The 16,291-nt window shown below is 29.0% G+C and overlaps 3 protein-coding genes and 1 long non-coding RNA gene across 7 annotated transcripts in view; 2 read left to right on the top strand and 2 right to left on the bottom strand.

The window, feature by feature from the left end:
• The window catches only part of LOC149885926 (E3 SUMO-protein ligase ZBED1-like), a 131,892-nt gene that overhangs the window by 107,694 nt on the left and 7,907 nt on the right, over nucleotides 1–16,291 (bottom strand). The window lies entirely within an intron of this gene.
• On the bottom strand, nucleotides 4,148–9,451 carry LOC145184408 (chitin deacetylase 8-like). Its single transcript, XM_090092452.1, has 8 exons — nucleotides 9,265–9,451; nucleotides 7,188–7,526; nucleotides 6,721–6,987; nucleotides 6,553–6,611; nucleotides 6,328–6,447; nucleotides 5,980–6,100; nucleotides 5,673–5,903; nucleotides 4,148–4,508 (listed from the first exon to the last, which is right to left on the bottom strand). The coding sequence occupies exons 1-8, from the start codon at nucleotides 9,338–9,340 to the stop codon at nucleotides 4,366–4,368; spliced, it is 1,356 nt and encodes a 451-aa protein (XP_089948578.1). The 5' UTR covers nucleotides 9,341–9,451; the 3' UTR covers nucleotides 4,148–4,365.
• Nucleotides 4,454–7,345, top strand: LOC149885930 (uncharacterized). 2 transcript variants are annotated; one of them, XR_016453962.1, is made up of 4 exons: nucleotides 4,454–4,548; nucleotides 5,080–5,154; nucleotides 6,907–6,992; nucleotides 7,224–7,345. It is a non-coding gene; the product is annotated as an uncharacterized LOC149885930 (long non-coding RNA). The 2 variants fall into 2 exon arrangements; XR_016453961.1 differs by lacking the exon at nucleotides 4,454–4,548 and adding an exon at nucleotides 4,788–4,934.
• On the top strand, nucleotides 12,423–15,161 carry LOC149885929 (uncharacterized). 3 transcript variants are annotated; one of them, XM_090092450.1, is made up of 3 exons: nucleotides 12,434–13,322; nucleotides 13,528–13,589; nucleotides 13,728–13,938. In XM_090092450.1, exons 1-3 carry the CDS (start codon nucleotides 12,602–12,604, stop codon nucleotides 13,758–13,760), a joined length of 816 nt encoding a protein of 271 aa, XP_089948576.1. In that variant the 5' UTR covers nucleotides 12,434–12,601; the 3' UTR covers nucleotides 13,761–13,938. The 3 variants fall into 3 exon arrangements, with proteins under 3 accessions (XP_089948577.1, XP_089948576.1, XP_089948575.1); XM_090092451.1 differs by having other exon boundaries at nucleotides 12,423–13,322; nucleotides 13,528–13,847; XM_090092449.1 differs by lacking the exon at nucleotides 12,434–13,322 and having other exon boundaries at nucleotides 13,339–13,589; nucleotides 13,728–15,161.

The raw sequence follows: 16,291 nt of genomic DNA, 5'->3' as shown, positions 1-16,291 counted from the left end.
CTTAATGTCTTCATCATACTAAAGTAGGTGAAGACGTAGGCATTCTGTTTGAAGTCTATGTCTTCATATACTTCTTGTAAGGGAGGTAAACTCTGGGATGACATCCCGCAGGGATTGACATCTCAGAGTTTCCCTTTGTTCCAGAGTTTATCTTCATTCCAGAGTTTACCTTCATTCCACAGGGAATGTTATCCCAGAGTTTACCTCTTCTAAAGGAAGTGGGTGTGCATGTCCACAAGGCAACAAGCTGGAGGATAATAAATCTGAGGTGTTTTCAATCAGAACTTTCCGATTAATTTCTTTGATGTAACAAATAAACCCGTTACTTTTGTTGTTATTTTCTTTATCCTCTCATGTTTTTTTGATTCTCTCCATTTTGATGTTCTTGAGCTCATTTTCTAAAAAATCACAACATTAAAATGTAACCATTGAATATTAACCATTATTTTCTAGGTTTTTTGTTTTGTTGAACGATTCTTAAAAAAAGGTGAAATAAAAATAATCCAGCAACTTAAATGTAATTCAGTTACCTAATTAGTTTTTAAAGGGCTCTTCAATGATATTGGTGAAAGTACTTTTGCACTAGCTCAACCCCACCCCACTCCCAATCTCCTTCTCCAAACCCCTTTACCCCACTTGTATTATTTTTATATATCGCCTAAAGTGTAAAACTTGAAAGATTTTAAAGGATTGCCTAAAATAACAAAATATAGCAGCCATTTTTAGGTTTGATCAAACTACTCTATTCAAACTTTTTTGAAACAAAAGTAAACATTGCATCAAAAAATGAAGGTGAAAGGTTTAAGTGTTATAAAGCAAACTAAAACTTTAAATGTGAATTATAGCTCTTTGTGAAAAAAAAAAAGCTACAGTTTTTCTTCATTTTATACAAAAATCATTCTTAATCTGCAAGAAAAAAAAGCGTAATGTAAACTTACAAATTTGAATTAACAAATCTTTTTATTATTTTTAGATTTACATTGTTATTGATTTTAGTATTAAGATTAAACAAACAAAAGTAATAAAACAAATTGGTTTATTTATATGAAAAAATAAAACAATGGGGGTTAAAATTATGAACTTCGGGATTATTTCTTGATATCCATTATTTATAAGTTAAGTTATTTTAATTTACTTTAAGTTTGGTTGTAAGTGAGTTTAAGTAAGCGAGTTTAAATAAGTGAGTTGTTATTAAAATATCCAGAAGACAAAGTTTACTACTTTTATCTTAACAAATTAAAAATTAGTAAGCAAGGAAAAGTAGAAAAATTATCATGTTGGTTATCTTTCATGAAAATAATAAAATATTTATCATAAAAATAATTATGATTTTAAAAAATTAATGTTTTCAAGTTTCCATGGTTGATGTCAAAATGTAATTGATATCTTACTCTTTCTAAAGCAAGAGCGAATCCAGACTCTAGAAATCGTGCTCGTATATTCCCGATAAAAAAAAAGTTAGATTTGAGGTTTAAGGTTTACAAAAATCTTAGAGTGAACTTTTTCTGCTTCATAAAGTCTCTCAGAGAGAACTTTGTGATCCCAAGGGGAGGTGGAACTTCTGTCTGAGATTCTTCTCCTCTCTTCTTCTCCCCTTGCTCCGTGCAATCACGCATCTTTGCTCATTCTTTTTTCATTTTCAATTTTTCTCTTACTTTAGTTTTTTAAATTTTCAATGGCAAATAAAACCAAAAAGCAAATCATGAAATAATAATAATAACTTGATTGATAAGAATGACAGCTAATTGTATCAATAAACCGACTAATAAATTGTATAAAGTAAACAATGCGTGCCTAATAACTGTAATGGCGCGAATGGACTAAGATCAATTAGAGAAAGTGACATACAGACAGCTTCATCTGTTGATGCTTTTATTCTACGATAAAGAGTTAGTTCCTGGAATTAGATATATTTCCACTGTATTGGGATGATCATTTTAGTGTATAAAAAAATATTTTACTTTTTGGCATTAGACTACTTAGCCCCGCCCCGTCATGCCTCAAATATCAAATGTTTTGATATTTGAGCCATGACGTTCTGTTTACATGATGTCTAAGATGTCTAAAAACTGTTGTTTCAACTTTTTTAAACATTGTATTCATAGCATTTGTAATATAATCTTTGAAGAAAGTATTGTTACCACTATTGGTAATGTAAAAATTGGTTTTATTGTGGTTTTTCTGGATGTGCGCGATGATTATTTTTATTATAGTACCAATCTCATTGAACAGTCATAGAATAACCAGCTGTAAAATGAGACAGTTTACCTTTCTAGTTTCAAACTAGAGTGTATTGCTCTAGTCGAGTTTTTCGACTCTGGTCTGTAATTGGATGAGTCTTTTTGTGTTTTTAACATGGTGTTTTGACTTTTTTTGGCCGATATCGCAAAAGAAAAGCAGTAGGGTAACGAGGGGCAAAATGAGAAACTTAAGCACTAATTTATCTAATACTTTTGAAAAAATAGCTTTTGAAAAAATAGCTTGATATTTTTCAAATCTTCTACCATCTTATTTGAAGCTTACAAAATATGAGTTGCAAAACTGCAGTGGTTTGGTCACCAGAGATCATTTATTGACAGCACCTAACCTGTCTCATTTTGGCCCAATTTTTTTTTTAGTAATTTAAATAAATATAGATAAATAAAACAGATCTTTAAGAGAATTAGTAAGAAATACATTTTATAATATATTACAGTTATACTCAAACTGTCACTAGTCACATATATCACATATTGCTTGACCAGTATTTTGAAACGAACAACAGCCCGAATGAGCCCAGGTTGTGCATTTTGAACATTGACTCCACTTCTCTTCTTTTGCAGCCTTACTCCTTAAACCATTACAAACATAACTTTCCCAGTCTTCAACACTTAAACTTTTAACTTTTTCTTTACCCTTTCCTAATGCACTTATATTTTCTATTTTGCGTTCTTTTAACTTTTTTGATTTTTCAGAGAATTCAAATAGTGATTTTCTGTAATGTGATGTTGTTATTATCTGTGATTCTTCTCCCTTTTTTGGTGGTAAAATGATCTTTGGAATTGGTACAATATTAGAAAAGCATGGTGTTTTATTAAAATCAATATTTTCTGAAGATCCTGAGGGCAATGGTAATAAGGTGCTCGAATTAACTTGTGTTTTGATTTTATCAGGTTTATGTTGAATGAGAATTTAAAAAAAACAAAATTTTTGCAGACAAAAAACTTTAGAAGCCATATTTCTATTATCAAATTAAAGGTAAAATTTCATAATTCAATAGAGAGAATTACTTAAACTGTAATAAATGCAAATCAAATCAATTAAACATAATATTAGATATTGGCAAAACAAATATAAACAGAATGTCTCGTTTCGCCCCGCATAATGTTGGCATCGAATTGCCTAATTTCCTGACTATTTTATTGAAGAAATAGAATACCAAAGAACGGAAATGATAGAAAAAGGCCTAAAGATTCTAATAAAAAAAAAACTTTAAACATAAAAAGCTTTTCCACTCAGTGAGATCAAAAAAGGCTAGGAAAAAATATAATAACAACACGCAAAAATTCGTAAGTTTCGCGAATCCGAGGGATGAAATGATTCCCCTTCCACTCAACTTTTTTATGTCAAAGTGACTCAATATATTTTTCTTGACACAAAATAGTTTTTGAACACAACTGCATATTTAAAAATCTTGCAAATAATAATTCGTAGGGCTGGCATCATGATAAACGCGAACTGTCTCATATTGCCCCGCTGTCTCATTTTGCCCCGCGTTTCTCCTATTTAAGTTTGAGATGTTATCAAACTGAACGGAACACAAGTTCATAATTAGGAGAATATCAAAAGTAATACCTTTTCAACTAAAAAAAGATCTTAATGATTTTTGAACCATTTGTGTGTTCCCCTTTTGACGGCCTTTTTTTATATAAAAGTTAAGTTTAGGAAAAACATTTGATAATTTGCTTCACTGTGATAAAGAAAGCGCAAAAGCTGAAAGTATGACTTGTTTGGATTACTTTAAATTTGTTTTCTCTCTGCTTGATCGTATTCTAATCTTCTAATCTAATTTTAATTTCTCCCTAATAAGTCTCACTTTACCCAAGATTCTGGGGACAACTAATTGTTATTTTGAAAAATCTTCCACAATAATGGAAAAAGCTGATAGTACAAATCTATGAGCGAATTTAAGTCTTATAATGGCTTTATGACTTACAAAATTAAAAAATGCTGATAAAATTCTCAAAAAGCATTTCTATGTTATTCATTTAGCGTAAAAAAATCATAAATTCGTAAATTCATAAAAAATAATTTAATATTTTACGTAAAAGTCAATATCAAAAAAATATGAAATTTTTAAATTATAACAACTTCATTATAAACGATTCATTTTTTATTGCATGACCAAGGTTCAAACGAATTCAACTTGCTGATTGGCGTTGGGTTTTGAGTCCAACGAATAGCTTGTTCCACCGTTACAAAATAAACATCGGGTAAGCGAGAAATTTCGGAAAGAAATTGTTTAAAACCTAAATGATATGTAAACAATAACTGACCAATAAACATTTGGTAAATATTTTTTTTCATTATAATCTTTATTTTATGCAATAATCCATGATACACTCTTTCCGAGTAACTTGCAAACTTTACATACTCTATTTACAAAAACGTTGTGGAGAAGAAAAACTCTAAATACACGATGTATTATAGTTTAAAATACATCATGAATTTGTTTTTCAGCCGAATTTACGAAAACTTAAGATACGTGACTTTTAAAAACACACAAAGCGATACTAGACCTCTATAGCGTCACATGCAGATTAAAGTCTTTCCAATATACACCAATTAATGAATACAGAAAAAAAAGTCGAGTGCACAGCTTAAATATCTTTCAAAACATATTTTGGGAAAATAAGACAAATCATTTTAGGCAAAGTAAATAATAATATACAGAGGTAATTTGAAGTTTAATCAATGTAAGATTACACAAAATTTGACAGATGATTGGTTCATCCAGGATAAGTGCAAATTTTTTATTTTCTATACTAATAAATTTTTCTATTGATCAGTGAAGAAATTTTAATAATTGTACTTGATTAGGCCACATTTGATGTTAATGAGAAACTGAAGGGAAAAAAACAAGAAGAAATGGATACTAACATAATGATTGTGCAGGTAATATACAATATAAATGATGCAACAATGAATTATCAACTTTAACATGCAACAACTTTGATATAAAAACAATCAACCAATTACCTTGACATAACAAAAACTTTGAATAATTCACATAACATTAATGATAACCAAACAGTTTAGATCCATAAAGAATGAAATTCTTAGCCAAATATTGATTTAGTTAGGTTCAATGAAGAAGTTACAAGCAATAACAAAGTATTAGTAAGGCAACTCATATGAGCATATCAGTGCACTTCTTTATTTTTAAAAAAACTGTGAAAAATCTGAATGTATAAGGACACCAATTTTTTTAGGTTTGATCAGATTGTTTTTATTAAAAAGAAACTTTTCCTTTACAACTTTTTTTTTTCTTTAACAGGTTGTTTTTTAATGCATAAAGAACAGTATAGAACCAGTACAGAACATTTATCAAAGTTTTCACTGTAATTTGATAAATATATTACATACATTTTTCAACATTAATAACTAATAACAAATATAATAACAGATTTTACCTTCCTGTCTATACACAAAACTTTCATGTAAGAAGTATGCTGCATGGCCAAACAATGCAAATGGTTGCTTTTTATCTTGGTAATGTCTGTTAAAATTATACATAAAAAGATTGTATACACTTTGTGAATCAGTTAAACTACGGACACAGCTGTCAAACATGGAACATTCTGTCCCATTTTCACCATCATACAGAGGGTTCAAAGGCACTTCCCACAATCCTGGGTAAGACACTAAAATGCAAAATAAATATGTCAATTTTTATTTTATAGTTTGTATATAATTAACATTAACTGCAATAAAACTTACATTCTGGACATGGCTCATCAACACATGAAGGAGTTAGGTAATCTAGTGTGTAAGGCCACCATTTGGTTCCAGCATGTGAAGCCAAAGAGGAATCATATAAAAAGTTGTTGTCAGCCAAAATCTTTAATGTGAATTAAATAATAGTAAAAAAATATTCTAAAAATATTTTACAATCGAAACACATTTACGTCTTATATGAATATAAAAATAGAAGCAAGTACAAAAATTAAACACTTTTTGAAACACACAAACTTTTCATTTATTAAGAATGACCTGTTTCGGCATTAGGGAATACAGGTTTATTGAAGACAATAAACACAATTGAATGTTAGTTTCTGATGTCCCTACCCTATATGTTGTTTCACCCGGTCTTAAAAAAGGATTCCTCCAACCGCTAACTTTTGCACCTGTTTTTTCAAGCTCATTCTTTTCACCAATGATTTCGTTCTCAAGCTCACTGTATGTACTCTGGAAAAAAGTATGAATGTTTTAGCTAAAACTAAACATAACACTGAAATAAGGTTTAACCATTAAAATAAAATAAACTGTAACAAACAGGACAAACAAACTTACATCTCTCCACCATAATGTTGGACTTTTATGTGTCAGCGAATGATCAGCAATTTCATGACCTGCAATATAAATGGGAAATAGACTATATACTGACACAAACTTAATTTTTTTTTGTTTGATGAAAACTGTAAACTTTTTCAATATTATTAAAAACACAAAAATGAAAACCTTTTTGAAACAGGCTTTTAACATTAGCAAAATTTGTATATTCTGCAGAAACATAATATGTTGTACCAACTGGACAACCATTGGGATTTTTCATTGTATCGAATAGCTCTGAGTAAAACTTGTAATTTATATCGTTTACCGCATCATCCATTGTCCACATAACTATTTGTGGGACATCTTCTTTAGGAAGGTTTCCTGGAATTTCTTCACTAGCACATCGACAATTGGGAAGTTTACATTTACTTTGGTCACATGGAGAAGCCTTTTCTAAGGTTTAAATATTACTTAAATTGACTTTTTGAATTTTGAATAAAAGATATATTTTCTTGTCTAACTATAATTCTAATCAAAAAGATATTGTGTCATATAATTTGTCAATATATAAAACAGTGATAAATCCTCAAAAAAAAATTAATTTTTTACTTTAACTACTTAGTAATACCAAACTACATAAAAAAGTTTCTAACCATAACTTTTTTGTTTGCTATTGCTGTTTGTTGCAGGTAATGTAGCTTGGACAGGAGTTGTTACAGGAACAGTGGTTGCAGGTAATGAAGTTAGTGGAAGTGATTCTACTGTGGAAACTGAAAGCACTTCAGTAGTAAGCTGAACAGTTGTTTGGGGAGTGGTAAGTTGTGAGAAAGTTTGACATGAGCTTGAACTCCATGAACATGTAAGTAGAGCATTGTCCCAAACTAATGATGGAGGGCAAGAAAGTTGCACTTTTTGACCGTTGCTGCAGATAAAATATTTACTGCAGTTACCAGGATCAGGGTAAAATTTTCCAGCCTCACAAGTATTTGAAACTGTATGATAAAATATTTAACTATAAATTATACAATATAGTTACAACACAAAATATAAAAAAACTTCATACTTCAAAGTATACTGCATGGCCGAACAAGGCAAATTGCTGCGTTCTATACAAGCAAATTATGTTAGAATTATTTATTTTAATTCTGATGAAAAATGTACTTCAAAAAGTGATTAACTGTTATGTAGACTTAAGCATCTACTTTTATATTTACTTAAATTTAACATGTTTTAATTGTAAAAGATTTTTAGAATATGTTAGAAATTACTATGATTTTGGTTGAAAAGATTTTATAGAATACTTTGTTAGCTTCACTTTGGAACTAAATGGTGATCTGACACACTAAATTATCTGAAATTGGTATGTTGATGAGCTATTTACAAAATATCAATTCTACTGTATTTCATGTTAAATATGCATATAGAAATTATAAGATTTTTAAATCTTATAATTTCTATATGCATATTTAATATGAAATACAGATTAACATGAACTTTCTTTTTAAAAAATTTAATACAATTATATTTGGGTGATATCGATTGATCGATGGATTTAATTTCATCATAATTAACCTCTTCTAATAAAATTGATTCTACAGCGAATACATTAAATCAATTTCTTTAACAGGATCTTTGTTTGTCTAAAACTCCTAGTATTTAATTCAGAAAATGATTTTAAAAAAATTGAACAATTATTCTAAAATTCGATTCTTCTTAAAACTTCTTATATTTAAAAACTTCAGTCATTTTCCTGGAACACTGTTATTAGACGGCCACAAAAATGTATTTGAAAAAAAAGTTTGAAATTTTTGCCTTCGCTATCTTTAAAGTATTAGCGGTAACAACTCAATACTCTAGGGTTTTAGCGTATCAACAAACAATTTTATAAAAACACCACAAAATTAAATCAACTCGTGGTCAGGAAGTTAAATTTTTTGATTCAAAAAGGATATTCATATTCGAAAATTATAACTTGTATTGTGTGTTATGTTCAAAAAAAAGTATAGACTGTCATGCGAAATATATATGACAGTTGATCACTCGAAAATTATACTCTGCGCTTTGAGATTTTCAACAGTAACTATTTTTTGATATTCCTTGTAAATAATCATAGATTTTTATACCTCGTAATTTTATAAAAATTTCGTTAATAGTTACTAAAAGAAGCTAATGACTTTTGAAATTTTTATTTCCCTACAAAATGTATGGAGTATATGTAAAATGTATGGAGTATATGTAAAATGTTTTTATTAATTTAATTTATGTGTATAAAATACAGGCAAAAAACAACTTTGAAAATTGTACTCGGCTTAATTTCTATATCATTATTTTATATCTTGATTTCTAATTTGTTAAATTTTTCTCCATTGACTCAGAAATTTGTTTTAAAAAGTAACTAATTTTATGGAATAACAGTAAACACATCTTTAGCTTTTTATAACCAGCAATTTTTACTAAATTCTGGTTTTTACGCATAAACAGGGCACATAATGTCGTTGTAAAACCCACCATTTAAGGTGATGGAAAAAAATGTTTTTTTACAAAATCTTTGTCGATTATTTTATGTTTTTTTTTTAATAGATAAATTTGTAAAAAACCTTGCCACCCTACTACAAAAAAAGCCTGTAACAGATTTGTGATGTTTGCTGAATTCGCTAACGTCAAAATCAAACTCACTTTGCGGTATTATTTAGATTTTTAACAGTGTGAAGTTGGTAAAAAAAAACTTACTTTGCGGTAGAGGTGCTGTTTCAACTTTTAACACTGTCTGAAGTAGGTAAAAACAATAAAACCATAAAAGCTTCATACTTTGTTTTCGTATAATGATTCTATTTTCCCACCAAAGAACTTAACAAAAGTCAATGAAACATTTCGTTCGTCGATGCTTTTATCGTGTTGTTTTAAAATCGTTAAACAGGTGTTGAATCATACGTAACAGCATGGCTTTAAGGTATTTTGTCACCTTTATAAAAAATTTCAGTTTATATCATCATTTTGTTGAACAATTAGCTCATTATGGAAAATTCGTTAAACATTAGTTTAGTAATAATCTACAACTATAAGAATAATAGATCTTCCTAGGCTTCCTAAAATTTTTCATTTAAATTTAACAATTTCATAGTTTAATCACGTAAAATAAGGAAGTGAATGTAATGAATACCTGTGATGCAAAAAGAATGAGTTGTTTTATGAAAGTGTGGCAAATGCTTTAAAATGTGTCGTGTTAAAAGTTGTAACAGAGTTGTTGATGATGGTGTGTTAAAAGAGAGGATAGATTAATCATATAAAAGTAAATCTTTGAACTGGAAAAATGCAAGCACTTTTTTTCAGGAAAATATTGAAAATAAAATGTAATTTTTATAATATATTTTCAGTTTTTATCGATGTATTATCGCTTATAAACAAGAACACTAACTAGAATAGTAATTGTTTATGGGCATGCACATCTCTAGCTATAAAAAGAAACCATTTTTAGCTGTTAGTTGTGCACCAATCCTTCTTTAAAATAATCCGACTTCAGGTTAAATTCAGCGAGTTCTTTTTCTACAATAAAATGTGGGTTGTTTACAATCAATATTTTTCTGTTTCATGAATTTTAATGAATAAAAACTTAAAATCAACGTTAAGCTGCAAAATGAGTAATTAAAGAAAAATAAAATCAATATTAAAAATTTTGAAAATAAATTTGATCCCATTTTAAAGTTCCTGCTGGTTTTTTAAGTTTTCTAATTTTTGCTTCTTTTTCTGATTAAAACTTTTGATTATATAACGTCTGTAAATAATATAACGATAATAATATAACGATAATAATATAACGATAATATAACGTCTGTAAAAAGAAAAAACAATCCATCAAAGTTTTTTTTTACTTTCTCCTTTAAGGGATTGGTCCCCCTGTTTAATGAGGGCATAAATTTATTATATAATAGATTTGTCATAAATGTAAATTACAATAGTATGATTTAAAGAGAAAATAGCACAATTAAACGGACCCAAGCTCTTAAAAGCCTCGGGGTCCCCTTAAGCTTACCAATTTGCTCCGATTTCAGTATGATAGTATAAATACTGAAGTAATAGAACAAAATTTATTTTGTTCTATTACTACAGGATTTGTACTATCATTCAAAAAAGGTTTTATTCGAGTGCTATGACGTTTAACCTATGACGAATAACCTAGCGGCTACTTTAGGCCCAGTCAGCCGCTGCTATTAACAAGAGTGCAAATCTAAAAACGCATTTTGGAGAAAAATCCACTTAAATTTTAAACTACTGCTTAACGAGACTTATGGGTCGGTTAAAAATGGCGAATCAAATTTTGTAAATAATACTGACACATTGTTTTATTATCAGTTAAACAATTGTTCCTATATTCATTTGAAACTTGTTGCCAAAACCAATAAAGTAGATCTTGTCTTTTATTTTAACAAAAATAAATCAATTATCGAGTAATTTTAGAACATCTGATTTAAAAAAGCTATCTTTGTGCCGAAATTAACTTTCAAACCTTTTCATACAAACTTTTCATTTAATTAGGCACTTCAGTCACGTGACAAATTCCGTAGACAAAATTTGCGAAGTTTTTTATATATAAAGAAGACTTTTTCAGATTAAATTTAGACCGATTTTTTTAATCTATTATGCCATAGTAAAACGTTTTACGAAAAGTAAAATGATTAATCTTTCATAAAATATCTGCTAGAATTTTCAATATCAGTTTATCTGGCTGTAGGAGCGGTTTCAATTAATTATTTGTAATTATTTTAGCTTAAAGTTATTTTATTTGCGTTCTAGCATCCTTTAAAATAATATATAACTATTTTTCTTTGTTTTTTTTTTTTGTTTTTTTTTTGGTTTTGTGATGAATAAGTTGGTCTAAAATAACTTTAAAAAAACTAAGTTTTTGCTAATATTCGAGTATTCAGCTTAATTTTTAAGTTAAGCATGGGAATTTCGGCCTTCGAAATCGACGAAATTAAACGAAATTCGTGTTTCAATTTCGTATCGAAATTTATATTGAATTTCGAAAGACGAAATTTTTAAACATTACAAATTCACGAATTTCGAAATTAAAGCTTATGTTTAATTTCGTGTCAATTTCGTTACTTTCAATGACCCGAAATTATACGAAATTTTTTCGCGAAATTAAACAATCCAAAAAATCGAAATTTCGTTCTCAATTTCGATCCGAAATTGAAACACGAATTTCGTTTAATTTCGTCGATTTCGAAGGCCGAAATTCCCATGCTTATTTTAAGTCTAAGTTAAAACCTGCTAAATCCCGTCCTCTTCTTCCTTTCAGTCCGTCTTAATATTGTTTCAAAAATTATTACGGTAACTAATTTGCAAAAACAATATAACAATTTAATTGTATAATACAGTATTTGTATAAAATTAGCCTTATCATAATGAATAATAAAGAATTATATGATTGGTATCTATGCTTGAGTGATAAATCTTTGAAAATGGTTTGCTCGAATTTCAGAAGCCGATTCTCCAATTTGTTTTCAGTAACTGAAAATAATTTGAGCTTGTACAACAAAATTAAAATTGTTGTAGATAAATTTAAATCGTTAAAAAAAACAATAAAAGAAGAGATATATATATAAGCTGATGCTCTTTAAACCGCCTATTTCGGAAACTAGTTGTGAATTATGTATATCAAGTGAAAAAAATAAAACGAAGGGTAAAAAAAGAAAGTTGAACCAACAAACCTCGAAAAACTGTTTTAAAAAATTGAAACTTGCTTCATCTGGTTGTATAAATAAGTTCAAATCTGCTAATGTTCGTATTAGTAATATGAAAAAAAAATTTACATCTAACGACCCTAGAAGGACATATAAACTATTACATGCAAGTAATAAAGCAAAGATTCATCAATTAAAAAAAGAAACAAAATAAGGAAATAAAAGAATTAAAAGATTTTTATAATAAAGTCATTAAAAATCTTAATAAAAGAGTTAAATTTTTGTTAGTTAAGCTTGAAAAAAGTGACAATAAAGTTGCACTCCTTCATGAGAAAAAAAGAATTACATGCAAAAAATTGTATTATGTAAACAAGAAGTTTAGCATGGTAGTAAATAAACATGAAAATTTGTCTTCTAACAGTTTAAATAATCCTGAAAAGGATACAGACTTTCCTGACACTAGAGTATTAAGCAAAGAAAATAAAGATTTTAATTTAAGTTCTCTTTTCCATGATCGCAGAATAATAACATTTCAAAACGGAAGGTATTCTAATGATATAAGAGAAGTTATTATGGAGTTAGTTTCTTTGAATGTCAGCATGAACAAAGTTAATGAAGTTATCACAATTGTTTTAAAAAAACTAGCAAAGATAGATATAGAGAAGCTTCCCTCAATTGGTACAAAATCTCGATTTATGACTGAGGCTTTAGCACTTGCTCAACTTCAAGTTGCAGAAGAAATGATAAACACTGTAGAAATTAATTCGGGCAATTGTCTTCACAGTGACGGTACCACTAAACATCATAGACATTTTCAAAATTTCCAAGTTACTACCACAAATGGAAGTACTTTATCTTTTGGATTATGTGAAATGGCTGGCAGTGATGCAGATTGTACTATTAATGCGTTAACCAAAACAGATGATATATGTGACATTTTAGAAAGTAGCAGCAAGGAAAACGATTTTTCTAACCTTGTATGTTCTTTTAAAACTACCATGTCTGATCTTGGGCCAGTTAATCCACTGTTTAATTTAAAGCTTAAAGATATGAGGAAAAAGTTACTGCCTAAAGTTATAAAGAACTGGGAAGGTTTAAAAAAAGGCGAGCAAGCAGATTTCATTAAAATGTCTAATTTTTTTTGTAAATTGTATTTATTATCTAACTTTGCAACAGAAACTGATAAAACAATTAACTCATTCGAAAAGTTAGTTTTAAGTACTAGTTATGAAAATATTTTTGCATTCAATACTGCTGAATCAGGTGCCACTAGATTAATAAGAACTGCATGTAAAGCTTTTCATGTAAGGGGAAGTGATGAAGCTGGAGTTGCTGGGTATTTTAATGCATTTCTTGCTGGTAAAGGACAAAGTAAGTGTATGCTTGCACCCTTTGTTGGTAACAGATTTAATATATTATATTAAATTGCTGCAGCTTTGTATTTTCATTCAAAAGATATTTTAGAGTTTCTTCAAAATTGGCCAAATCAAAATAATCTTTTACTTGCAGTTAAAGAAGATATTAGCAACAAATTATATTTAGCAGAAGTGCGGGCTCTTGGAATAATTGATAAAATAATTACAGGTCCACTTTGGCGGATAATTGAATCACAAAAGAGTATTCTTGATATGAATCCATTTTTGTTAACCCTAAAAATGAAACTTTCAGATTTGTGTAAAAATGCATCATCGATTATGATCTCGAAAACACCTATATTCAGTCCAAGTGATGTTAATATTCATAAAGATATTTTGTATGATAAATTATTTGAAGAGACTAATGACACTGATTTAAATATTTTAACACAGCAGACATTAGAAGTAATTTGTCATTCTTTGTTAGTTGTTCTGGAAAGACAATCTGCTGATCAACTTCCTGGAGGTAAATATTGGCATCCTTCTGATAATATAAGTAAGGCTGCAGAGAATGTTCCAACAACAAACAAAGCATCAGAAAGTGACTTTGCGGTGTTGGATCTTTTAATTCGTACAAAGCCAAATGCCAAAATACAAACTATACAAGCTTATACTATGTGGTATAAAAACAAAACACTAGACTGGTTGAATAAAAAGACTTTAGATGAGCGTGACTCATTGCTAAAAAAAGCTTCAACAAACTTTAATAAAATGAAAGATAAATACAAACAACGTCATTTAGAATTAAAGTTTGAAATGAGTGAAAGGTTGTCTGAAAAGCATAAAGCTAAAAAAACAGCTGAAGACAAAGCCTTCTTAAAAAAAGCTAAATCGGTTAATGAGTTGTTAAAATTGAAGACAAAGGTGTGGTTGACCTCAAAAGAAGCAGATGATGAATATGTTTTGTTAGTTGACACATTTAAAAGCAAAAAAATATTAAGAGCACAGTTGGATTTTTATAGGTATGTTATGGAAGTTAAATGTGAACCTAAATATTTTTACAAAACTAAAATGCATGGTAGTAAGCGAAAAGACTTAACAAACTATGAGTTGTTCAGTAATTTACAATCAGTTATTAGAACAAGGACTTTTCCAGAGCCCATTGAGAGAAGAGTTATTCTTATTGAAAGAAAAGAACGAGATATTTTGATTGCAAAAGAGAAAGAAGAGTTAAGTGAAAAATTAAAGAATGCAAGACTGTCTCAATTAGCAAATCAACAAAAAACAAACATCTTGGCTGTCATTCTAAATGATGTTAATTATCTTGTTGGGAAATTTATTCAACATAAAATAATGAAAATCGACACTAAAAAATACTTTTGGTGTACAGGTGAAGTTCTTCGAGTAAACAAGTCAACTCCTAACTTAAAAAAAACTTTGATGTGGTCTATGAGACTGAGGAAAATCAAGTATGGGCTTTTCCATTGCTTGTTGACCTTGAAAAAGGAAAGGTTATACTTTTGTAAAAAGCCTATTTTACAATTTATTTGAAATAATTACTAGTTATATATATTATTAGTAATATTTTATTAGAAATGTGTAATGTGTCTATGACTATATTAATGTATATATATTTTTCTGCTATATATATTTTTTCTGTATATATATTTTTTCTAAAGATTAGTTGTGAACTGAAAGTTGTTCTATTTGTATATTGTTTAATGATAACAGATAGATTATTGCCTAAAGTCGTTGCGTAAAATTTTTACGCTAAAAAAAAATGTTAAAAAAAACTAAAATAAAAAAACGCGTTTTTTTGTCTAAAAAAATGTCAAATTAGGTAGTATAAAAATGCAAATTTCTTGACAACCAGAAGTGCTACAAAGTTGGTTAAACCCATTTTAAAACAAGATTAACATTTTGAATGCAATAAAATTAAAATTAACATTTTAGCTTAATTGTATTACGAGATCATAAAATGGACTGAAGTGCCTAATTTAATCAAAAGTTTTACTGGCAGCCTTACCGTGGTATTTACCCAGCAAGCACACAACGTTGAAATAACGTTGATCGACGTTGATCAACGTTATTTCAACGTTGTTTCAACGTTGTGTGTTTGCTGGGTAGCTTTCATGTGAAACAGATGTTTGGCTTATATCAAGCATTGGTGCTGGTTTTCAGACAATTGAAGTTGCCACGCTGTTTAATGGGTTTAAAAGCTTTTTCCTAAGGATGGAGTGCAACCGGACGCACTTTTTACTTGATTTTCTTAGATACAACAAAGACATTGTAGCGCGTTTTGTTCGCACCTCATTTCCCTAATTGCTTCGTATTAACCTGCATAATATATTTTTTTTTTTAATGATTTTTTATAATGTATGTGAGGAAGCTAAACCTAAATAACCAAGATGCTATTCATAACAATCAAAACACCCAAAATCAACCATTAATATTTTACATCTAACGAAAAGATGCCAACGCCCAAAAACAAAGCAATAAATATAAAAACGAGAAACCCGAAGAGAAAAGGGGGGCAAGAGAGTTGGCAAGCGAAAGGGAAGAAGTGGAGAGAAGAGGAGAAAGAACCTAAGAGATAGGTTACAAGAAGGCTTTGAGAAAGTTACGAAAATTGTTTAAATTGGGGAAGACAAGTTATAGACATTAGGGATATACGGGTGGGCATTTAGGGTAGGGAGATTTTTAGTTGGTTACATGATA

The sequence above is a fragment of the Hydra viridissima genome, unplaced genomic scaffold, assembly GCF_058129835.1.
Source record: "Hydra viridissima isolate aposymbiotic clone 2 unplaced genomic scaffold, HvirCarnegie_v1 scaffold_7, whole genome shotgun sequence".
Lineage (NCBI taxonomy): Eukaryota > Metazoa > Cnidaria > Hydrozoa > Anthoathecata > Hydridae > Hydra > Hydra viridissima.
The sequence above is the reverse complement of the archived record's forward strand: the minus strand, read 5'-3'. Positions and strand labels throughout refer to the sequence as shown.